Raw genomic sequence first — 24,959 nt, 5'->3', positions numbered from 1 at the left:
TAGGATGAATGTTGATGCCTGGTTTTAATCATCTTGGGGGTTTTAGTATTAGATTTTATGTTTGGGTTTTTTACATGTCGCATTTTGTATTTATCCCTGTTTTGTAAGCTGCCCTGAGTCTACGGAGACGGGTAGCATAGAAACCCAAATAAACAATTATGTTAAATAACTATAAAAATGTAAAATGGCTATTGTTGAAACTAAATATAAAAATATACATACAAAGTAAAAAGGCTTTTCATAAAGCCGAATGAAATCGATGGTATCGAGCGTTGTAAAATAATATTTAAGATACGAGAAATAGCTGTCAAGATAGACAGCAGGGGGCGTGTGTTATAGTTTCTATTTTCTCTTTATTTGTTCTCTATTTTTGTTTGTTTAAGATATTTGCTGGATTTAAGACAATGTACAATACAAAATAAATGTAAAGAAGCATGAAACAGATTTTAAACATTTTGTGTCATCTTTTTAAAATGTATATATTTCCAATAAAACTTTTTTCAAATTTTTTTTAAAAAATGAAATACAAACAAACAAACAAGCAAACAAATAAATAAATATATGCCAAATGTCCTGTTTTGTTCTAACCCCTTTTAATGCACTGTGATGCGCATAAACTAGAAATTACATTATTCCTGCCACCACCCTGATTAGTTTTTTCCCCCTCCTCATATACCCAGATGCCCCAGTCTGACCATTCATTCATGCTCTTCCTTGTCTGGCTGAGATAAGGTGATATGGAGAAAGGCTACTTCAAAGTGCAAAGCGCTTCACCCACCAGTATCGTTCCTCCCAATGTTTGAATGACTATAAAACAATTCAGCGGTAACTAAATTCACTGTTCTTGTAAACATTTATTTGCAATTTCCAAAATATGTACAAAAGATATCCATTTGAAAAATAATCAGATTTTAAACAAAAACTTCTCACTCTGTAGTATTAAATAAACATTTGAAAATATTACACACTCAAGTCCTGGGCCAGAGGTTTGAATTCCCCCCACCCCAATCCATTACTGTCACACCCCATCAATACTCAATTATTTGTAGATCTACAATATACCGCCCTCCTGAAAGCTCCCTCATGTTTATCCTGAGTGTTGGTAGATCCAAGCCCTATGGGCCTCATCTTGTGTTTCCTCCAGTTACAAAAGGCCAGCCCACAAAACTGGGGTTGCACAACATGACTAGCTGTAACTCAACAAACCACAGTGATTTGGTTACACAACCAGTTCTAGTTAAAACAGCAAACTGTGGCTAAACAAAAGATGACTTATCAAAAGAGGTGAATCTGTCTTGGCTCCTAAGGGGAGAGACCAGTAGAAAGTCTCACCAACATGAACAATCTGCTTCCTTCCCCCCATGATGCTCAAATGATGCTAATTCAGGCCCATTTCCACATTTCTGCTGTTTTCATTTTCCAGCTATCTGTAAGTGATTGCTTCTACCAATAAAGGAACCAGAAATAAAGATAGCTGCCCTGATCCAAAATTTGCTGCCCTAGAGCAATAATTTTCAACCTTGGCTATTTTAAGGTGCATGGACTTCAACACTCAGAAAGAAATAACTTCCTCCAAGCAACAAATATCCCTTTACTGTATTTCCAGTACAGAGGGGAAAACTGGCAACCCATAAATTATGATTTTTATTTTTACTGAAAGAAGAAAGTGAAAGAAATAAAAGGGGGGGATACAAAGTTATCAAAGTCAATATTCAAATGTTGTTTGGGTTATGACCACTGATTCACAGAACATTGAAACTTGGGACAGCACTGAACAACTTAGAGCGGGTTCTCGGAGCTCCAGCCATCACAGTATCCTCAGTCATGTGATCATGATTTCCAAAGTTCTCTACCGACTACTTACAAATAAATTCAGTAATGAAGCTGGCAGGAAGCCAGAAGTTGTGGTCACATGAGGTTCTTGCTCAACAACCCACATGGCCGTGGCTGAAGAATAGAAACCGCTTTATTTAACAATAGCAACTCCGGATCTAACTGTTGTCCTAAGCCCAGGACTACTTACACCAGGGATGAATGGGAAATTACGTAATTAGCTGAGTCCTCCAACACCATCAACATTGCAAAAATATAAAAATTTGAAGTCGTTTTCAAACTGCTCCAATCCTTGTGTAAAACTTCCATAGAGGATCATACAGGGTTGGGCTGCTATCCGGAACACTAAATTGGGTTCGTCGCTGCAGCTCATGCGTGCTTGTGGGGCCAGCACGATTTTGCTTCTGTGCCTGTAGAGATAGCAAAATCGCGCACGGAGCCGCAAGTGCGCCCATGTTTCGGTTAGGTTTTTTTGCTTCCGCGCGTGCCGAAACACGGGCACAACTGCGGTTCCGTGCGCAATTTTGCTATCTCCATAGGTGCAGAAGAAAAATAGCGCTGGTCCCGCAAGCACTCACAAGCCACGGCGGCAAGCCCAATTTAGCATTCTGGCTAGAGCCCACCCCTGGGATTATATCCCTCCAGAGAATTCATATAAATCCCAAATTGCATATCTGCCTCTAGTTTGCTTCCAGAGTATTTGTTGGCTCTAAGTATAAGAGAGGAGTACTTTTTCAGACCAGCACTCTCCTTACCAATTGCTGGTTTCTTAATTCTTTCCAACAGAATATTTGGAAGAAATTACTTTAAGAAATGGTCTAGGTGTTTTAAAGGACTCTAACCAATTGTCTCTCCAGATTATTCTCTGAAAACTGAACAGAACCAAATTTGGTATGAGGAAGGAAGCTGGCCAAAAAAATAAAAAATAAAAAATGGGTTGAATCTGAGCAGCAACTGAGACAGTGTCTGATTTGTCCACTCTTACTTCCTAATCATATGATTGGAGTAGTTATTAAGAGATTGGAAAGAGTTCCAGAACAATGCTCAACACAATTTTCCTACTTGCTCCAAAGGCCATTCAGGTTGATGAAACAGTAAGGCATGTAATGGCAAGAAAATAAGGAAAGCTTTGGATCAAGCCCTTTGCAATTCTAGGGAGACACAACAAATATCTTAGGAAGGGGCAATAAATCCATTAAGGCCATACTCAAAAATAATTTAGCAGCTCTATTGCTGTCTCATCTCTTTTTCATTCCACCAAGGGTCCCCAAAAGATTTGATAGGAGCTCTAGTTCTCAAACCATCCAGGAAAGATCTATCCAGGAATCCCAGCCTTGTGTATTTTAGCTGAACTTCATCTTCTCATCCCAAAAAGTAAACTTCCCAAGCCCCGGTGCATAAACCTTCCCTTAAAGTGCACAACCCACCCCCACCTCCACCTAATAAAGGCCCTCATTGCCTTCATATCCACCCTTCTTGCTTAGTGCAAAGCATCTGGCAGGTTCTGTAATACAGCCGTGATGGCAAATGCCCAAATAAGAGTTCTCAAGAAAGCCAACAACGAAAGCATTTCATTGGAGGCTATTCTGGCCCAGGGGTGCCGAGGGCTTTAGGAAGAAGGGGATGGGCTCAGCAGCGAGATACCAAACTGGTACGTGAGCTTCTTCTTCACTTTGCGGATCTCGCCTGTTTTGCCATAGTTGCGCAGAGCTCGGGCCATTTTTTGGTAGGTCATTTTCTTGCGGTTGCCTTTCTGCTGGCCCCAGCGGTGTGCCAGAAGCTCCTTGTGCTTTGAGGAGAACTGAAAGATGCCTGCATCGCGCTGTACCCACCACACACATTCTTTCATGTCGCCACCTTCAAGGAGCTCCAGCAAAAATTGGTAGAGGCGGAGTTTCCGGCGAGAGCCTGAAGAAGAGATCAAAAGTTTGGGATGGACAGATGTGTCAGATGCCCCCAACCATTCACCCGCCATCTGCTCTTCAGGGGAAGGGACTCCCCACCAAGGAGGAAAGGAACTAGATGATGACTGCAGCCTCTCTTGGGCTTTCCAGCATGTCACGTGGGACTAAACATCTCTGAGATAAATTTAATATTTGCCTGCATGAATCTCTGATGGCAAATTAAAGTACAGTGGTACCTCTACTTACAAACTTAATTCGTTCCATGACCAGATTCTTAAGTAGCAAAGTTTGTAAGAAGCAGCAATTTTTCCCATAGGAATCAATGTAAAAGCAAATAATGTGCACAATTGGGGAAACCACAGGGAGGGTGAAGGCCCTGTTTCCTCCCAGGAGATTCCTATAGAGGCCCCACGGAGGCTTCTCCCCGCCTTTTCCGGCCCTGTTTCCTCCTAGGAGATACCTAGATGCTCCACGGAGGCTTCTCCCTGCCCTTTCCTGTTACAGTTTCGGAGGCTTGGGTTTTTAAGTGGAAAATGGTTCTTAAGAAGAGGCAAAAAATCACCCAGTTCTTATGTAGAAAAGTTCATAAGTAAGTAGAGGTGCCACTGTAAAATCTCTTTCTGGATTAACCCCAAGAGTTGGGACACCATGGGAAGGGGGCTTCTTGTGGAGGATGGGGAAAGATCACAATCCTGACATTTCACCATTCATTTCTAAGAGAATTCTCTCAAGCAATGGAGATTCACACTGATGCTTGTTTTGTTATCCAGATGAACACTGCTCTTAACTGTCATCATTTGTTCAGAAAATGGGAATTGGAAATAGAAAGTGTCCCAGCATCATATCACCGGCTTTCTTCCACTCAAATAATGCAAAGCAACTTTAGCTTGTTTTATAGGCTTTCTTTCATGAATAAAAAACTATTTGCATAATATTAATATGGAACTTAATTTTCCCAAATAGCACCTGTGACATCATGCTCGCTCCATAGCATAATAATATAATAATGATGGCTAAAGAATCCTCACTATTAACTCTACCATCATAACAAGGAGAGCCACCTGTTTCAGAACGAACATAGAACTGATTCTAAGGTTGGGTTGGGGTTGGGTGAGAGTGTTAAGAAAGGAATCCCTACATATATGTACATCTAAGACAGGAAAAACAAGAATTAATAAAGATATTTTGTGAAATCATAACCAACATCCTTGAGATGGGTTGAACTTACAGGTTATTAATATCATATCCTGGTAAAGGAAGTCCTTATTTAGCAACCATAATTGGAATTGTCAACTCAGTCAGAAAGCAAAGTGATTTGCTAAGTGAAACTGGGATTATACTTACAATCTCTTTGCTTTAGGGATTTATGACAGTCATAAATGCAAGGACTGGTCATAAGATTACTTTTTTTATCACCATCTCAACAGCAAACAGTCACTAAATGAGACAGTTGCCAAAGATTAAAAGATAAACCAAGCTCAATTGTCCCACAGGAGCACTGCTAAGAAAACAGCATGTCTACAATTAAGATGAAATGAGCTTGGAGATTTTCACACAACCAGGTCATATTTGTCTGAAAGGTGCTTTTTCAAAAGGCAACGGGCCTTTGTTTTTCCTTGAAGATGTTTTGTTTCTCATCAAGGAATAAGAAAGTCCAGTTGCTTTTTGAAAAAGCACTTTGGGGACAACCATGACCTGGATGACTGAATATTTACTGAATAGACACCAAACTCAATTCCTGTTAATGGTAGACATGCCACTTTCTTCGCATGCTCCAGTATGTGCCTGAAATGCTTTTCAATTTCTCAATATAGGCACACTTTCTAGTATACTTTCTGAAATTTAGCGAGCACTATGGACCCTATGTGTTAGGAAAGAAAGAAGTGCAATCTAAGACACCTACCAAATGTCAGTCTGTAGATAACACATGTATCTGGGGATCAAATGTCTAAATTATCTGTTGTGGATTGACTTTTTAGTGATTGTTTGTGCTTGCAACATACTTTATTAGCTTGCACATCAATACTGTGGGCCCTCTATCATCTTCAGAGGCTTTATCTACTTAGGATTTCTCAGTACCTGAGAGTTCATTAATTGAGATAGACATGATAATAGGTCAGCCAATAGGGACTCTTTGGTGACCCTGGTGGTTTGGAGACTAGGCATGGCTTAGGTTCACTGATCTGTATATATGAGTGCCTCTGTGTTATATTATATATTATATATGAGCCGAGGTGCCACAGTGGGTAGAGGCAGTGCAGGCCACTAAAGCTGACTGCTAGATCTGCAGGTTCGCAGTTCAAATCTCATCACCGGCTCAAGGTTGACTCAGCCTTCCATCTTTCTGAGGTGGGTAAAATGAGGACCCGGATTTTGGGGGCAATATGCTGGCTCTGTTAACAAGTGCTATTGCTAACATGTTGTAAGCCGCATTAATTAAGGCATTAAAAAAATCAAATGTATGTATGTATGAATGAATGAATGAATGAATGAATGAATGAATGAATGAATGAATAAATGAGTGAGTGAATGAATGAATAAATAAATAAATATTGCTTCTTTGATTATTGATTCTGTACATCTGGATTCTGAGTTCTGGTTCTGGCTTCTGCTGTATGGTATTGTATATAAAGAGGTTTCTTACATAAATGAATCCTGCTGAATTGTTTACTTGTGTGCTGGTTGGATTGCTTCAAATTCTAATAGATTCTTACTCTCCACTCACCAGGATCAAACCTATACAAGTGAGTATCATCCAAATCACTCTCAGAAGATACTTCCAGATTCCGGCCATCCTTGTGAAACTCTCCCTCTTCTGACAATGGGCTACATATTTCCCTTGGAGCAGAATACTGTTCATATGGCAGATAGATCTGTAGAGATCAAACGACAATTTAATGGAATGAAACACTTAAATAACAGCTCCCAGTCTCAAGAGTAATAATCAAACTGAATTACAATAGATTATTACAAAAGTTAAAGGGCTCTCCAGTTGGTCTATTCCTCTTATGTGAAAGATAGATTTATAACCTGAACCTCTTAATGTCACATAGCAGGGCAGAAAAATACTTTTGGAGGAAATAGGTTATTTTTCTCACACTTCCTGCCCAAAAGATAATCTCTAAAATCATGTGCACTGCCAAAAATACTTCTTTTTAGGCTGGTTCAATCTTAAATTAGAATATACTGCCATATTTTGTTGAGCACATTTCCTTACAGCTTTCTAAAGTCCAAAGATCACGCCATGCAGAAAGCTTTATCTCCTATATATATATTTATCTTATATCATTTATACCCCGCCTCAAATATGAATGATATCAAATCAATCCATCAGTGAAATGAAGTAAGATGACGAAGTGAAATGAAATGTCAGGAGAGAAAATAGTGAAAGTCCTTCAATTTGATGAGGGCAGTGGTGTTGAGATGTCAATCTCTGAAGGCCGTTCTGGTTTATTAAAAATGTAGTTCCTTCCCATAGTCTATTTGACTAATGACTGACAAAGGGAAAACTGCAAAATACAGATCACAATGTAAATAATGCTCCTACTTCATTCCCCAATCTAGAACAGGTAAATTCCAACAATATTCTTTTATAAACTGACCCCATTTTCTTAACTGAAAACTCAAGGGTTAGGGATTTCATCTCCCTTGCATAACCAACCGGTACAGCTAGTCTTCAATTTACAACCACAGTGGTACTTCTCCTTAAGAACTTAATTCGTTCCATGACCAGGTTCTTAAGTAGAAAAGTTTGTAAGTAGAAACAATTTTTCCCATAGGAATCAATGTAAAAGCAAATACAGTGATCCCTCGATTTTCGCGATCTCGTTCTTCGCGAAACGCTATATCGCGATTTTTCCCACCCGATGACGTCACTCTCTTCCTTCCTTTCTCATCTTTCTTTCTCTCTCTCTTTCTCTATCTTGCTTCTTCCTCTCTCACACTCTCTTCCTCCCTCTCTCATCTCTTTCTTTCCTTCTCTCTCTTTCTCTATCTCTCCCCATCTTGCTGGCGGGCGGCGGGCGGTGGGCGAGTGGGGGCATCAGCGAGGAAGACCCAGGGAAGGTTCCTTCGGCCACCCAGCAGCTGATCTGCTCGGCAGCGCAGTAGCAGCGAGGAGCCGAATCGGGGTTTCCCCTTTGCGTGGGCGGCGGGGAAACCCCGATCTTTGTCTGCTCGCTGCTGCTGCGGCCGCCCAGCAGCTGATCTGCTCGGCAGCGCGGTAGCAGCGAGGAGCCGAATCGGGGTTTCCCCTTTGCGTGGGCGGCGGGGAAACCCCGATCTTCGTCTGCTCGCTGCTGCTGCGCTACCGAGCAGATCAGCTGCTGGGCGGCCGAAGGAACCTTCCCTGGGTCTTCCCCGCCGCCCACGCAAACTCCACCATCTGCGCATGCGCAGCCATGGAAAAAAGGGCGTGCATGCGCAGATGGTGTTATTACTTCCGCAACCCTACATCACGAAAAATCGATTATCGCGAGGGGTCTTGGAACGGAAACCTCGCGATAATCGAGGGATCGCTGTAATGCGTGCAAACCCATTAGGAAAGAAATAAAAGCTTGGAATTTGGGTGGGAGCAGGAGGAGGAAGAAGAAGAGAAGGAGGACAGTCACTGCCTAGAGCGAAGGGAGTGTTTCTTTTCTCTGAGTGCTGGCCCCTCCAAGCACCCAGAGAAAGGAAAATGCTTAGTTCGCTCTGGACTGCCAAAGCCTCCTTAAGTGCCACTGAAAGGCTCCTCTGGCAGCCCAGAAAAGCCCGAGATGGCCGGGATTAAAGGGGGAATGGCAGGAAACTGGCCGGGCCTTCTCTCCGCTCTCAAATTTCCTGGGAAATTTTTCTGGGCTCAGGTTCTTAAGTAGAAAATGGTTCTTAAGAAGAGGCAAAAAAAATCTTGAACACCCGGCTCTTATCTAGAAAAGTTCTTAAGTAGAGGCGTTCTTAGGTAGAGGTACCACTGTATTTGTTTAGAGACCCTCAATGTTACAATGGCACTGAAAAAAATGACTTATGACCAGCTCTCACATTGATGACCATTGTAGCTTCCCCACGATCAAGTGATCAAAATTGAGGTGCTTAGTAGCTGTCATGTATTTATGACAGTTGCAGCATCCTGGAGTTGCACGATCTCAATTTACCTGCCAGCTTCTCTCCAGCAAAGTTGGGGAAGTTGGATTCACTAAATGACGGCATGATTATCTTAACAATGATAGTGAGCAAACTCCTACAGCGCGGAGTGTAGCAAAATTGTAGAAAAAAAATTGTAAATAAAGTGTGACTCATTGATCAGCTGCTTTAGTTAGCAATTGAAATTTAGGTCCTACTGTGGTCATAAGTCATTATCAAAAGCCATGCTGGCTACGTATCTGGAAATAGTCCTATAGGGGAGGATCATAGTCTTCCCAGGAAGATCTAAGGGGCCCAAGTTCCTTCTCCCTTCCTAGACCCCAAGTTTCCACCCATTACCTCAGTGTTGTATTCATCCTTGAATACCATAGTTGAATTCTGGGCAGGCATCATTCCCTCGTGGTTGTAGATTGGTTCCAGAGAAAGTTGCGCCTGGGGGTAAGTACCAGGTGGGTAGGACACTTGGACATTCTGCAGCTGAGCCAGGTTTCCTATCTCGAAGGGTTCGTATCCAGGTTCTTGCATCTCTAGCCAGTTCATACAAGACTCTGAAAGGCAAGATCCTAGGTCAAAAGGAGGGATCCAAGAGACCTAGAGAAGCTCAAGAGCATCCAATGAAAAAAGTCATCCAAAATTTGTTTGTTTGTTTACTTACTTACTTACTTATTTACTTACTTACTTACTTACTTACTTACTTACTTACTTACTTACTTACTTACTTACTTACTTACTTACTTACTTATTTATTGGATTTGTATGCCGCCCCTCTCCGTGGACTCGGGGCGGCTAACAACAGTGATAAAAACAGAATGTAAAAATCCAATACTAAAACAGCTAAAAACCCTTGTTATAAAACCAATCATACAAACAAACATATCATGCATAAATTGCAGAAGCCTAGGGGGGAAAGAATATCTTAGTTCCCCCATGCCTGGCGGCAGAGGTGGGTTTTGAGGAGCTTACGAAAGGCAAGGAGGGTGGGGGCTGTTCTAATCTCTGGGGGAAGTTGGTTCCAGAGGGCCGGGACCGCCACAGAGAAGGCTCTTCCCCTGGGCCCCGCCAAACGACATTGTTTTGTTTAAAGGGACCCGGAGAAGGCCCACTCTGTGGGACCAAACTGGTCGCTGGGATTCGTGGGGCAGAAGGAGGTCCCTGAGATAATCTGGCCCGGTGCCATGAAGGGCTTTATAGGTCCTAACCAACACTTTGAATTGTGACCGGAAACTGATCGGCAATCAATGCAGACTGCGGAGTGTTGGTGTGACATGGGCATATTTAGGGAAGCCCATGATTGCTCTCGCAGCTGCATTCTGCACAATCTGAAGTTTCCGAACACTTTTAAAAGGTAGCCCCATGTAGAGAGCATTACAGTAGTCAAGCCTCGAGGTGATGAGCACAAACTTCAAGTTAGTAAGTGTTTTGACCCTGCATTTCAAGATCTACCAGCCAGAGAGGAAGATGAAGTATAATGAAAAGGAGTGGATATTACCACTTTATTTCCACCATATACTGGAATAATCACTGGATCCAGCCTTTCATGCTTTTAGAAGAGGTTCTTTCTATGGATACTTAGTTCAGGTTGAGCAGAGTTCCCATTTAACAAAGTTTAGCTTCTGTTCAGCATTTAATTATTTATTTGTTTTTTTATTATATATGTTTGTTTTTGTATTATATATGAAAGTGAACACAAGAACAAGGGGGCACAATCTGAGGTTAATTGGGGGAAAGATCAGAAGCAACATGAGAAAATATTATTTTACTGAAAGAGTAGTAGATGCTTGGAACAAATTTCCAGCAGACGTGGTTGGTAAATCCACAGGAACTGAATTTAAACATGCCTGGGATAAACATATATCCATCGTAAGATAAAATACAGGAAATAGTATAAGGGCAGACTAGATGTACCATGAGGTCTTTTTCTGCTGTCAATCTTCTATATTTCTATGTTTCTAAACCAGGTGACATAGGACAGCATACCAAAACCAATATATATGTAGTCACTAAATGTAACCAGACCTGCTGTTATGGCCATTTTTACTGTGGTCATTAGGAGAATCAAGCATAAGTCAAGGACTATCTGCAATAGCCGGTCTGTTCATTATCAGCTACTTACAAATGATCTGAAAACAGGCAGAAGAGAAAAAGAAAGACAGCAAGTCTACTCTCCACTTGAGAACTACTAAATGATATGAAGGCAGTCATTGTCTCTGACTATTCTAGAAGCTTTAGGGAGAAAAGGGAAATCAATAGCTCTGTATGCATTGCCATTAATTCCTGGAGCAAAATGGAGACAAACCTAACAAACTTCCAGCAGACGTGGTTGATAAATCCACAGCAACTGAATTTAAACATGCCTGGAATAAACATATATCCGTCCTAAGATAAAATACAGGAAACAGAATAAGGGCAGACTAGATGGACCATGAGGTCTTTTTCTGCCATCAGTCTTCTATGTTTCTATGTTTCTATGGAGAACAGAAGGGAAAAGGGGGGACATGATTGAAGCATTTAAATAGGTTAAAGGGTTAAATAAGGTTCAGGAGGGAAGTGTTTTTAATAGGAAAGTGAACTCAAGAACAAGGGGGCACAATATGAGGTGAGTTGGGGAAAAGATCAAAAGCAACATGAGAAAATATTATTTTACTGTAAGAGAAGTAGATGCTTGGAACAAACTTCCAGCAGACATGGTTGGTAAATCCACAGTAACTGAATTTAAACATGCCTGGGATAAACATAGATCCATCCTAAGATAAAATACAGGAAATAGTATAAGGGCAGACTAGATGGACCATGAGGTCTTTTTCTGCCATCAGTCTTCTATGTTTCTATGGAGGACAGAAGGGAAAGGGGGGGGGACATGATTGAAGCATTTAAATAGGTTAAAGGGTTAAATAAGGTTCAGGAGGGAAGTGTTTTTAATAGGAAAGTGAACCCAAGAACAAGGGGGCACAATATGAGGTGAGTTGGGGGAAAGATCAAAAGCAACATGAGAAAATATTATTTTACTGTAAGAGAAGTAGATGCTTGGAACAAATTTCCAGCAGACGTGGTTGGTAAATCCACAGTAACTGAATTTAAACATGCCTGGGATAAACATAGATCCATCCTAAGATAAAATACAGGAAATAGTATAAGGGCAGACTAGATGGACCATGAGGTCTTTTTCTGCCGTCAATCTTCTATGTTTCTATGTTTCTAACCTTGAATTAATAAAGAAACACAAAGGAATATCACATCTTTGTCTTGACTTACTTTCCACAGAGGACTAAGAGAAGAGAAGGCTCTTTCCAAACAATGCAAGTAGTAAGTCCCAAAAAAACAGCAGTAAAAAAGCTGCATCCCTAGTTTACCATTCTACCCATTTGGTTTGCTCAGGTGCAAGGGGTGGATGATGCTCAGAGCTGACTACAAAGAGCTCACTGTGTGCTGGGCGGCTGTAAAGTAGGGTCTGTGCAAACATCTGCCACCATGAATTTGCCTAGGAATACCATGCATACTTGCAGTCTTGCTTCTTCCCGCCAGGGAGCAAAATCTGCTAAGGCAGTAATTTATTTATTTATTGGATTTGTATGCCGCCCTGGCATGTAAATCCAATACTAAAACAACTAAAAAAAAACTTATTTTAAAACCAATCATACCTACAAACAAACATACCATGCATAAATTGTAAAGGCCTAGGGGGAAAGAGTATCTCAGTTCCCCCATGCCTGACGGCAGAGGTGGGTTTTAAGGAGCTTACGAAAGGTGACGAGGGTGGGGGCAATTCTAATCTCCAGGGGGAGTTGGTTCCATAGGGCCGGGGCTGCCACAGAGAAGGCTCTTCCCCTGGGCCCCGCCAAACGACATTGTTTAGTTGACGGGACCCGGAGAAGGCCCACTCTGTGGGACCTAACTGGTCGCTGGGATTCATGCAGCAGAAGGCGGTCCCTGGGATAATCTGGTCCGGTGCCATGGAGGGCTTTATAGGTCATAACCAACACTTTGAATTGTGACCGGAAACTGATCGGCAACCAATGCAGACTGCGGAGTGTTGGTGTTATATGGGCATTTTTGGGAAAGCCCATGACTGCTCTCGCAGCTGCATTCTGCACGATCTGAAGTTTCCGAACACTTTTCAAAGGTAGCCCCATGTAGAGAGCGTTACAGTAGTTGAGCCTCGAGGTGATGAGGGCATGAGTGACTGTGAGCAGTGACTCCCGGTCCAAATAGGTCCGCAACTGGTGCACCAGGCGAACCTGGGCAAATGACCCCCTCGCCACAGCCGAAAGATGTTTCTCTTTGGGGTTACTGAACAGCTCACAAGGTGGGTTTTTAAAAATCTGTTTCATACAGCAAAATGAAGAACATGCTCAACTCTTATATATCATAGCAAAATCAGTTTTCAAAGTATGAATCTCTAATCAGACTAACTAGTAGCATATATTTTCAAACAAGTAGTATCTTTAGATATTGAGGCAAGGGGCACAGAAGCATATGTGTGTGTGTGGACACACAAACACATATATATGCACATACATAGATACACTAAAGGGGTAATTCCTTCCTTCAACTGATAAGCACTGAACATCTTCAGTGGGCACAGTATACCTGAAATAATAGTTGTAATAGGTGGAAATGCATACAAAGCATTTCAAAAGAGGCTTTCTGGCTGATTCGGTAGGACATCAAATAAGAATATTTTTCAGTACAATGTTTTGTTGCAAATTCTACCTGGGACTTTGAAACTCTTCTATCAGACAAATTTCAATACTTGATTTCCCTTTGACTTTCTGCTAATATAATTCTTGTGTTGTTTGTTATTGATTATAACTTCCAATGGAAAATATGGTGCGTGTTTAAAATAAGCTCATGCACTTAACATCTTTCAAGCTACATAAGAAGTGTGGTTTTGTTGAACCTGCTAAAAGAACGGCAAAGTAGAAACAGTAAGGAAGATGTCATTCATCAGAAACATTATTTGCTAGCACATTGACCTATTACATGCAGTACATATTCACAGAATGAATATCCACTTTTACAATTCACATTTGCCAGCAAGGAAGTACATGTATTACCTATTGAAGAAAGAAGAGTTATTTCCCCATTCTAATAAAGATGGGAAAGAGCCCTCCCAACAGTTGCAACGACTGCAGCCAATGAGGATAAAAGCAGCCTTTCAGTAAAATGGGAAGACCAAATATTTTGGACTTTTATGTTAAACTGAAAGCAGCTTCCTGCTCTGGTCCTGGAAGATTGTCTATCGTTGCTTCCACAAGGCTATGCCTGCTGGGTGAACTCAGCAAAATAGTCATTTGTTCAGCCACTCAGTAGCCTCAATCAAGATATGTAAAGGCAGTTTTCAGTTGACATTGAATCCTCGTGTCAATGTGTAATATTATCATGCTGTTTTTTCAGCAACAATACAGAAATGGCCACTACTTACTCAGTCCACAATGCAAATAAGGTCGTCTAAGTGCTCCCTTGCCCTGAGATTAACAATAGTTCCGTTGTTATTGAGGAGTAGTAATACTGTAGTTACATTAATATTAGATTGCTAGATTTGGTATACAGAGAATATACCAGCTACTCCTGCCTCCTGTGTTTCCACAACCTCAATGCCACCCATTTATGCCGAAGGGAGACCTGGAACTTAGTCTCCAAGTTCCTAGGCCAGCTTCTTCACCACTACACCAAATTGGCAATGCCAAGCAATGGTTAAAGTGTTGAATTTGAACAGCGAGACCCAGGTAAATATCCACTTGACTGGGGAGTTCACTACTGAAACGTGAATCAGCCATTCCCTTTCAGTTCATTCTACTTCACAGGGGTGTTGTTGTAGGGATAAAATGGGGCTTCTAAGTATAGCTCTCAAAAAACAAATCACAAATTTACAGGCCCAGTATTTAGCAAGTCGTTCAGGTCCTGAGTACTACTTATGACAAGAGGCTACCATAAGACTGATTTCTCACAATGCCTACGCCAGTAATGGTGAACCTTTTTTTCCTCGGGTGCCAAAAGAGCATGGGCCTGTGCTATCGTGCATGCGTGAGTGCCCACACCCATAATTCAATGGTTGGGGAGTGTGAAAACAGCTTCCCCCACCTCTCAGAGGCCCTCTGGAGGCCGGAAATGGCCTGTTTCCCAACTTCTGGTAGGCCCAGTAGACTTGTGTTTCGCCCTCCCCAGGTACCAAAGGCTTCCCTGGAGCTGGAGGAGGGTAAAAACACCTTCCCCCATCCCTCCAGAGGCTCTCTGGAAGCCAAAAAAAACCCCTTCCAGAGCCTCTGTGCAAGCCAAAAATCAGCTGGCCGGCACACACATGCATGTTGGAGCTGAGCTAGGGCAACAGCTCATGTGCCAGCAGATATGGCTCCGTGTGCCACCTGTGGCACCCATGCCATAAGTTCGCCATCACTGGCCTAGGCGCTTCACACCTTCGTGAAACTAGCAAACGCCCAAATATGAGATTGCATATATTTTGGCAGATTCCCATGAATGTCAACCATGCAGAAATGTCCCAGAAGTCAGGTGGCGGTTAGTTACATGACTAAATCTAAATTGCGTAAGAGAGCAGAGCAGAAGGGAGGAAGAAAGGAGAACAAAGATCAGCAGCTGTGAAAGAGAAAAATGAGTGATAAAGAATTGCTTTTGGAGCTTTTCAAAGCTGGGCAAAAGTATCCTATATAAATCAGCAAGTCAGAGAGTGATAAGCCATATTTATTTGTGAGGATAACTGAGATGCTTATGGTTGGTTTTTATGGCAGCTTATTTCAAATTTTGCAATGGAAACTGCAGTTTAATGTTTCCAAATGTAAAATAATGCACTTGGGGAAAAGGAATCCTCAATCTGAGTATTGTATTGGCAGTTCTGTGTTAGCAAAACCTTCAGAAGAAAAGGATTTAGGGGTAGTGATTTCTGACAGTCTCAAAATGGGTGAGCAGTGTAGTTGGGCGGTAGGAAAAGCAAGTAGGATGCTTGGCTGCATAGTTAGAGGTATAACAAGCAGGAAGAGGAAGATTATGATCCCGCTATATAGAGCACTGGTGAGACCACATTTGGAACACTGTGTTCAGTTCTGGAGACCTCACCTACAAAAAGATATTGACAAAATTGAACGGGTCCAAAGACGGGCTACAAGAATGGTGGAAGGCCTTAAGCATAAAACGTATCAGGAAAGACTTAATGAACTCAATCTGTATAGTCTGGAGGACAGAAGGAAAAGGGGGGACATGATCGAAACATTTAAATATGTCAAAGGGTTAAGTAAGGTTCAGGAGGGAAGTGTTTTTAATAGGAAAGTGAACACAAGAACAAGGGGACACAATCTGAAGTTAGTTGGGGTAAAGGTCAAAAGCAACATGAGAAAATATTATTTTACTGAAAGAGTAGTAGATCCTTGGAACAAACTTCCAGCAGACGTGGTTAGTAAATCCACTGAATTTAAACATGCCTGGGATAAACATATATCCATCCTAAGATAAAATACAAAAAATAGTATAAGGGCAGACTAAATGTTTCATGAGGTCTTTTTCTGCCATCAGTCTTCTATGTTTCTATGTTTCTTTTTCTTCTTTTTAAAATGATGGGGGTTCTCCTCTATCAAGGCTTTTAACATATTGGCTTTCTTTACAATTCTGTGTTGCACTGTAAAATACTGAACCACTAATCTTACCTGGGGAGCTCTCCGGATCTCCAAGGCAGGGTGCAAAGGTGGGTTCTTGCTTATAACAGTCCAAATCACTGATAAATCCACTGGGGAACTGAGAAACATAGTGAGGTTGTCAGTATAAGATAAACTCCTGAAACGTTTCCCAAGATGCATTAGGAAGGCAAAAGACCCTGCCTTGTCAATCCATTCAATCCTTGCTTCAAGACTGATATTTTCCCCACCATGAACTCTGCAGTCATGACTTCTGCCAACATCCCATTACACATATGTGGAGGGGGTGAGAGATGTGCATGATAATGTCATCACATAAGCCATATGACATATTTGTATCCGTTGCCATCATGTCAATAGACGGAATGCCGTTGTGTGATAACATCATAACAGACATGTCCTCAGTTGATATAACTGGTTTTTATTGAGGCCCTCTCTTAAAAGCCAATTTCTTTAGGCTATTCTTTGGCCATTGGTGTGTGTGAGAGAGAGGGGGAGGAGGGACAGGGAGAGGGAGAATTCAAGATGATAGCTATAATGCAATTGGTTGTCATTTTGGCTTTTTTAAAAAGCTCTTCTCCCTTGTAAATACTCCTGCTGTTGTTGTTTTTAATTTGTTTTGTCAAGTACAGTATGTATTGGTAATATACATAGATATAACATTAATATAACATATAAGATTGGTACTGATAAGAGGGAACATTAGAACAGGGACGGTAGGCATGCTGGTGCACTAATGCAGTGATTTTCAACCTTTTTTGAGCCGCGGCACATTTTTTACATTTACAAAACCATGGGGCACATTGAGGGGGGGGTGCTAAAAAAAGTTTGGACAAAAAAATTCTCTCTTCCTCCCTTTCGCTCTACAGTATTTCTCTCTCCCTCTTTCTCTCCCTCTTTTTTTTCTCTCTCTCTCTCTCCATCCCTCTTTCTCTCTTCCTTCTTTCCTCTTTTTTGCTCTCTTTCTCTCTCCCTCCCTACTTCCCTCTATGTCTTTCTCTCTCCCACCTTCCCTCCCTCTCTTTCTCTCTCTCTTTCTTTCTTTCTCTCTCTTTCTCTCTCTCTCTTGCTCTCTCTCCTGCTTTCTTTCTCTCTTGTTCTCTTTCTCTCTTTCTCTCTTTCTTTCTTTCTCTTGCTTGTTTTCTCTCTCTCTCTTTATCTTGTTTTCTTTCTCTCTCTGAGCTTCACGGCACACCTGACCATGTTTTTCCCCCGGCACACTGGTTGAAAAACACTGCACTAATGCATGACCTTTATGGAAAGTTTCCCACCCACAACTCTGGGTTGAGGAAGCCATGTTTAAGCAACCACGGTTTTAGTATGATGTGTGAATCTAATCTGACTCTTTTTCTTCTTGTACTTGCCATTCCCACTCTCCCTGACAAGTGAAAATACCATTTTATTTTCTGTCTCTGGCAACCTCTTTCTCCCTTTCCAATAGGTTAGCAGAAAAAAAAATACAACGAATCCTGCCTGACCAGAGATTTAAACCTCCTAAAATTAGGTCAGAGGTCTCACATTTCTCAACAATATTCAGAATTGAAGAATTTAAAATGGCACGCTTACCATATAGCCATATTGGGCTCCCTCAGGCCTGTCAAGAGAGAAAGAAAATTGGTAAGCAGGTATGCAGGTTACTGTACTAAGAAAATTGGTAAGCAGGTATACAGGTATACTGTACTAAGCTCATTTCTCTCAACGTGTGTTCCCATGATATTACCAAGAACATTAACATTAAAACAGCCAGCACTGAAAACGTAGGCACAGACTGACAGGAACTTCCTGCTGTATATTATGCTTAGTTGTAGTTTGGGTAGATAACATAAGGTTTTCCTCCACAGATCACACAAATCTAAACATAGCCATGCTTATTCAGAAGCAAGCTTGTTCAATCAACTAAAAGTGGAAATTAATCAGTTAAGATTTATTTGGCTAGGAGAATATTTTATAAATCTATCTAACAACTTTCATTATCCCTATTTCAGCTGCAGGGGATTAATTTTGAAACTGCAATTTTATACACATTGATAGGAGATTACAATTCTCCAAGTTCTCGGAGAGGGGCAGCATACAAATCTAATAAATTATTATTATTATTATTATTATTATTATTATTATTATTATTATTATTATTATTAATTGAATAGACAAATATACTGTATGACAGTCCTATAATTAGCCTAGGAGTCTTTCCTTAGTAATATATAGTGTCGCTAAAATAGGGATTGTGATTTATGCTGTCTCTTCTCACTGTTTTGTGTACCACCAAACACTCAGCCCTGGCTGCCTTTCATTGTTGCCACAACATCCTGATGATTAAAACCAACAGGGTTGTCTTTGGTTTTCACCTGTTGCCTACATGGATGGTCAAGAGAAAGCTTGGAGCACATCAAACAGAAACTACATTGGATAGTAAGGAAAGTCATGACAATACTATTTCAGATATACAGTACATTATTTCACCATAACAAGGAGTAATGTCTGGTAAGGTTCCCTAATGAAAAAAAAGTTATGTGTTTTATATATACAGCGTTCCCTCGATTTTCACGGGTTCGAACTTCGCGAATAGCCTATACCACGGTTTTTCAAAAAATATTAATGAAAAAATACTTTGCGGGTTTTTTTCTATACCAGGTTTTTCCCACCCGATGACATCATACACCATCGCCAAACTAATAATTTTTGCAAATAAATAACAAAAAATAATTATTGTTAATAAATAATTATGTTTATAAATATCAGAATCACTAAGTGACTTATTCAATGGTGAGTACCAGTAATAATGGTGAGTAAATGGTTGTTAAGGGAATGGGAAATGGTAATTTAGGGGATGGCTTGTGATACTGTTCATAACCAAAAATTGTGTATTTAGTTCTGCATCTCTACTTTGCGGAAATTTGACTTTCGCGGGCAGTCTCGGAACACATCCCCCGCGAAAATCGAGGGAACACTGTACGTACTTATAGCAACATTCGGTTCAAGTGAAAATACACTCTATTGGCTATTCGCTTGCAAATGCTTCATTACTTGACTAATTCAAACTTTTATTTTCAGTGCAAACCTGTGTACAGTGAGATTGGCTGAGACTCTGTTAGCCATTAGTGCAAGTGAGCATGGTGTCTGTTTCCTGACAATTACTTGCCTTGCTACTATTGGTGGGAGTTGCGGATTTCTCCTTGGTTGTTCTTTGACTAGGGTATTATTTTCTGCTTGATTATTAGTCTAATGTTAATCAACGGGAACAAAACCTAAATGATATAATTATACAGAGAGACACATATTTAACCACTTCAAAATAGAGGACGCTGTAAAAAAGCTAAGGGGAGAGGGAGTTTAGGACAGATCCTCTGCAGCAACCAATATCCAAATAAGAAAGGATTAACGAACAAGTAAGCAGAAAATAATACCAATATCAAAGAACTCACAAATTACTTTATATCAGTGTTTTTCAACCAGTGTGCCGTGGCACACTAGTGTGCCGCGAGACATGGTCAGGTGTGCCAGGAAGCTCAGCAAGAGAGAGAGAGAAAGAAAGCAAGAGAGAGAGAGAGAGAAAGAGAGAGAGAGAGAGAAAGAGAGAGAGAAAGAGAGGCAGGGAAGGAGGGAGAGATAGAAAGAGCAAAAAAGAGAGGAAGGAAGAGAGAAAGAAAGAGGGATGGAGATTGAGAGGAAGGAAGGAAGGAAGAGAAAGAGGAAGAGAAATAGAGTGAAAGGGAGGAAGAGAGAGAGAGTGAGAATTTTTTTGTCCAAACTTTTTTTAGCCCCCCCACTCTCCCCCTCTGCTCAATGTGCCCCATGATTTTGTATATGTAAAAAATGTGCCGCAGCTCAAAAAAGGTTGAAAATCACTGCTTTATATAACCAGAAAGCAAATGCCATATTCACTACCACTGATGATGTTTATCTAGGCCAGTGTTTCCCAACCTTGGCAACTTGAAGATATCTGGACTTCAACTCCCAGAATTCCTGGCTGGGGAATTCTGGGAGTTGAAGTCCAGATATCTTCAAGTTGCCAAGGCTGGGAAACACTGATCTAGGCAGGTAATGAAAGTAAGATACAGTATACATATACAGATTCCACATACATGTCCTCCAGTGGGAACAAAACTGAACACTTTACAGCATAAACTTAAAGAATTTTAATTCAGAATATAATTGGAAGGCAATTGTTCAGAGAATCTATTTTTCTCCCCTTTCTCCATCACTTTAGTTTATTGCAAACAATATAACCTCTTCTATTCAAACCTCAGTGTACTCTAATCACTAGACAGAGTGTCCTTACCAACTGAAATTAATTACCATTTAACTCCCTCTTTAGCCATGTAACCTAATCTTTGAATCAATTTTCCTAAAATTAAGGGTCCTTCAGATTGATTTAACTTTAGGTTTCATAATTCACAGTTAGGGTGGGGATGCTATAGTTTAGATGCTGGGGTTGTTGCAAGCCATCTTAAAGAGCCCCACAGCGGAATGGGCAGCAAACAAATTTAACAACTAAAATGAGATATAAAAGATTGTAATGGTTTCCAAAATGAGCTCTGCCCTGCAACCTTTTCTGACAAACACATCTGGGAGGCCTGAGAGAGAGAAAGGCTGATAACCCTTCCAGAGCTGAGGGTGAATTTGGTTGTGGTCCCAAAAGCCCTACGGGAGGAATCAAGAGATATTGTTCCCTATCTCGGGAATAAGATGCCTTGTTTGAATCTGGGTGAGTAATAATTCATTAGGAGTTATAGCAGGCACACATAAGGAAGGATGTGTAGCCATTTCTGCATTGTACCAATGATAGAAATACAATATGATAAATACATTGGCATAGCAAAGCATTGTTACATACTACTACAATGCTAGCTAGAAATAATGGAAATTGGAGTTAAAATGACTGAAAGTGAGGAGGGGGAGGGGGGATGATGGCTCCTACCAAAATAGCATGACCCATTCACTTACTATGACATTATGGTTCTGCCCCTGATACTATAGAAAAATAAAAGAGAAAGGGTGAGTCCTAAGGCTGAACATAAATCACCTACGGTAGTAGTACCTTCAAACAGGAAGCAGCTTTTTCCATTAAGGAGAGATGTAGGAGAAAGAAAAACCAAGTTTCCCCTAAGTTGCTCCTTTAGATGTTTTACTGCAGCAACCCCAACCACATTCAGTTATGCTGGCTTTGCTTTTAATCTTCTAGTTGGGGAAGGCTTCATTGTAGATAAGGAATGTGTGGGGAGCGGGCTTCCAGTTGTTGTGCAATACAACAATCTTTGCTCTACATTGCACACTTACTGTAGGGAAGGTAGTGGCAGAAGCTATCTCACCATTCACTAGAGCTGGTTAGCTATCGCAGACATCCAATTTGGGATGTTGAGAGAGGACTGTTATTAATTCCTCCACTTACCCTGGCTGTGATTATACGGCCATGAATTGAGGAGGGGTAACTAGTCAGCTTTCCTGCTGAAGCAATTTTATTATTACTATTATTTTTAAAATGTGTTGTACACTACAAAACCAAATTTCCCCAGGATGGCTTCAAGTAGGCTAATGTCACACATGGTTCTAGGCAACAAAAGATCATAATTAATATTAATGTTAAAAGAATCATGGCAGCAGCCCAAGATTCAACAAAATGGCCCAGTTCTCGGTAGAAATGGGCAAAGCTCAGCTTTTTTTGAGTAGAACTACTAGGCAAAGGAACTGCGCATTGTCTCATTGTTACACTCTTGTGCTGGGGAAATATTCAAATCTAATTTTCCAAACCTTCACTAGCCACAATATTTGCATAACAGACAACAGGAAAGGAAGAAAAGTGAGAGGGAGAAAGGGATGGGGCATACAGAACTTCTGATCAGATACAGAGTAAAAGATTGCAGCTGGGCTGCTAATTTGGAAAATAGCTGGCACAGCATGAAGTTATCTCTAAACTTAAAACTGTTAGACATTTTTTGCAAAACAATTGTATGAGTAAATTTTCTAAAGGGCTGCAATGGGAGAAATAGCAGCCTAGATATTCCTATACAAATAAGACAGGCATAAAAAGGCAAAGTCAAAAAAAAATCCACTTAGGGTATTTGGCATACACTGAAGGGAGATGGGACGCTAAATTGCAGTGGCCTTTAATTACTGGTAAGAGGAATTAGTATTGAGAGCCAAGTACATAAAGAAATGAAGGACAAAACAAAAATGTCTAAAAATGAAAGCTACTCCTGTTGATTATATGAAGATGGCGATTTGGGAGTGATTTCCCTGGGATTTCTTGTGATTTTTTACATCCCAGTATAGCTCTTGGTTTGCAAGCAGTTTCCCATCTAACTACTAAACAGTTACAATCATGTTTAGATCTTTTCTTTTTCTAGAGCTAAAATCAAGAAGGATCTGCCTAAATTCTAATCTTAGGTCAACCATAGGGCTGAACAAGTAATCTATGGGCAAATCACTTTCTCAGCATGTCCTTCTTTACAGGGTTGTTGTGAAAAGAGAAAGAAAACGATGGACAGTGCTGAGATAACATTTTATGTAAAAATGGGGTTGAGTGTAATAACTTAAATCAGATCTGCCACATAATTGCCAATAATTAGATTTTAACTAGCTCTTTAATTTCATTTATGACTTTTGACATTGTTTTATAATATATTAAACACATGTTGCTCCCTCAATTTTAACATGCATGCATGCATACATTTTGTTTTCTAGCAAGAAAACAGCTTCCCAATTTTGAGTTTTTGCCCCCAACACTAGTGGACAAACTTTATGTGGCTGAGGGTCACCCTTTATATTGGAGACTAAGGGTTATAAGGCTTTGGTGAAGTTACTAACTGTACAATAGGCTTCTTTTAAAGTCCCATATTTTAATTTCAATCTGTATAACGTTCTTTCCAGCGACACAGATCCAAAGGGAGTTCCGGGAGTCCCAAAAAGGGATGTTGGGGATTGATGTGACTTATAAACCACAAGTTGGCTACCTCTGCCGATGGGCATCTGTCTTTCCCAGGGTGTTTCGCAAGCGTTGCGGGGCAGAACCCTCGGAGTTCTACAGACGCCCATTTCTAGCACCTCGGCGCAGGTCCACCGAAAAGGGCTGGCAGGCGCCAGAGCCGGTCAAGCGGAAAACTAGCACGTTTCTCCGGCCGGTAAGAAAGATGCGCGATTCAGGAAAGCGCCACTGTCCGTTCTTACGCGCGGACCCCAGACACGAGGATCCGCTCTGCCGGGTTGAAATGCCACTACGCTACGCTTCTTTGAGCAAACTAACATATCAAATCCACGGCTCCCGCCAGGGTCCGCTTCTGCCCTCTATCCCTCCGCTCGCACCCGGCCCAGTTCCCCTCACACTCACTGCGCGTAATCCAAATCTAGCATCCTGGAGGGGCGACGACGGGAAGCGAGTGCCAGTCCGCTAGCCCGCCGAGGCTTTTTCAAGTGCTACCGACTAGCCTTCTCCAATAGTGCCGCCAGCAATTTCGCAGGCAGGGGGCCATTTATATAGCCTTGTGATTCGCGAGTCAAAAGGGGAGTGACCTCAGACAAAATTCCCCCAAATAGGTGGGGCTGCCCTACGGCGCTCCTTGCGCAATAAACTCCTACAGCGCGGAGTATTGGGAGGGGGGTAGTTGTGGGAATTGCATCGTGGATCTCACACCACTTCAATTAATGTACACAGGTCCGGGGAGGGAGATGCCTGAGCCGGTGGGAGCTTCTCGTTCTAGCCATGCTAAGTAATTCAAAATACTTTTATTAGACTTGCTAAACTTTTGTAATCATTGTAAATGGTTTGGGGAAAAGAAAAAAATGCACACAAATAGATGAAGGTTAGGAGAAATGAGACTACATTCACACACACTCCAGTTCAGAAATTCTCCCCCCCCCCAATAGGGCACGAAGTTTTGAAAAGTTTCGAGGGGTGGGATGGTGATAATCTAATAAAAATAAATAAATAAATATTCAAGAGCCAAATTTGATTAATTGTCTTTATAAAGAAAGGCTGCCAAAAAAGAGAGTACCCCCTAGCACTTTAAAAATTAAACACTTGTAGTACCAGAATTATAGCATTAGCAGATTCACAGTTTATTTCATTACATAGACCTTGAATTGTCAGCTTTGCAAGGTAAAGGATTGAATTAGACCATTGGAAAAGTAAATCAAAACAAAAAACATAGAGATGCATTTAAATATAATTGCCACATTGCACTCCACCATTGATATATTTATTATTTCTATCATTAGTTTTATATCCCAGCTTTGTTTTACATATCTCAAGGCACTGTGTAAATGCTCCCACCCTCTAATTTGCCCATGACAAAAAGCTTGTGAGGTGTGTTGAGCTGAAAGAGAATGATTGGCCCCAAATGATTCAGTCATTATTTAAGGGACTTAAGGGAGGCTAGAACTCAAGAGCCTCCCAGTTTTTAGTTCAGCAGATCAAATATTATATACGGAACTTATCAAAGACACAATATTCACACCCAAAATA

The 24,959-nt window shown here is 41.0% G+C and overlaps 2 protein-coding genes across 3 annotated transcripts in view; one reads left to right on the top strand and one right to left on the bottom strand.

Annotated features, from left to right (window-relative positions):
- RUVBL2 (RuvB like AAA ATPase 2) overlaps positions 1-24,959 on the top strand; it is a 615,067-nt gene that overhangs the window by 452,909 nt on the left and 137,199 nt on the right. The window lies entirely within an intron of this gene.
- Positions 838-23,942, bottom strand: SPIB (Spi-B transcription factor). 2 transcript variants are annotated; one of them, XM_070729762.1, is made up of 6 exons: positions 23,826-23,942; positions 18,065-18,092; positions 16,511-16,598; positions 9,198-9,406; positions 6,463-6,610; positions 838-3,741 (listed from the first exon to the last, which is right to left on the bottom strand). In XM_070729762.1, the coding sequence occupies exons 1-6, from the start codon at positions 23,846-23,848 to the stop codon at positions 3,443-3,445; spliced, it is 795 nt and encodes a 264-aa protein (XP_070585863.1). In that variant the 5' UTR covers positions 23,849-23,942; the 3' UTR covers positions 838-3,442. The 2 variants fall into 2 exon arrangements, with proteins under 2 accessions (XP_070585863.1, XP_070585864.1); XM_070729763.1 differs by lacking the exon at positions 23,826-23,942 and adding an exon at positions 23,452-23,522.

The sequence above is a fragment of the Erythrolamprus reginae genome, chromosome Z (assembly GCF_031021105.1).
Source record: "Erythrolamprus reginae isolate rEryReg1 chromosome Z, rEryReg1.hap1, whole genome shotgun sequence".
NCBI lineage: Eukaryota > Metazoa > Chordata > Lepidosauria > Squamata > Dipsadidae > Erythrolamprus > Erythrolamprus reginae.
Note: the sequence above shows the minus strand (reverse complement) of the source record. Positions and strands in the feature narration are given on the sequence as shown.

Coding starts and splice junctions, on each gene's coding strand:
- SPIB (XM_070729762.1), bottom strand. CDS start 23,848: ATGCTAGATTTGGATTACGCGCA. Junction 6,611..9,197: donor AGGATGAATACAACACTGAG/GTAATGGGTGGA, acceptor TGATCTCTACAG/ATCTATCTGCCATATGAACA. Junction 3,742..6,462: donor CTTGTATAGGTTTGATCCTG/GTGAGTGGAGAG, acceptor TCTCTTCTTCAG/GCTCTCGCCGGAAACTCCGC.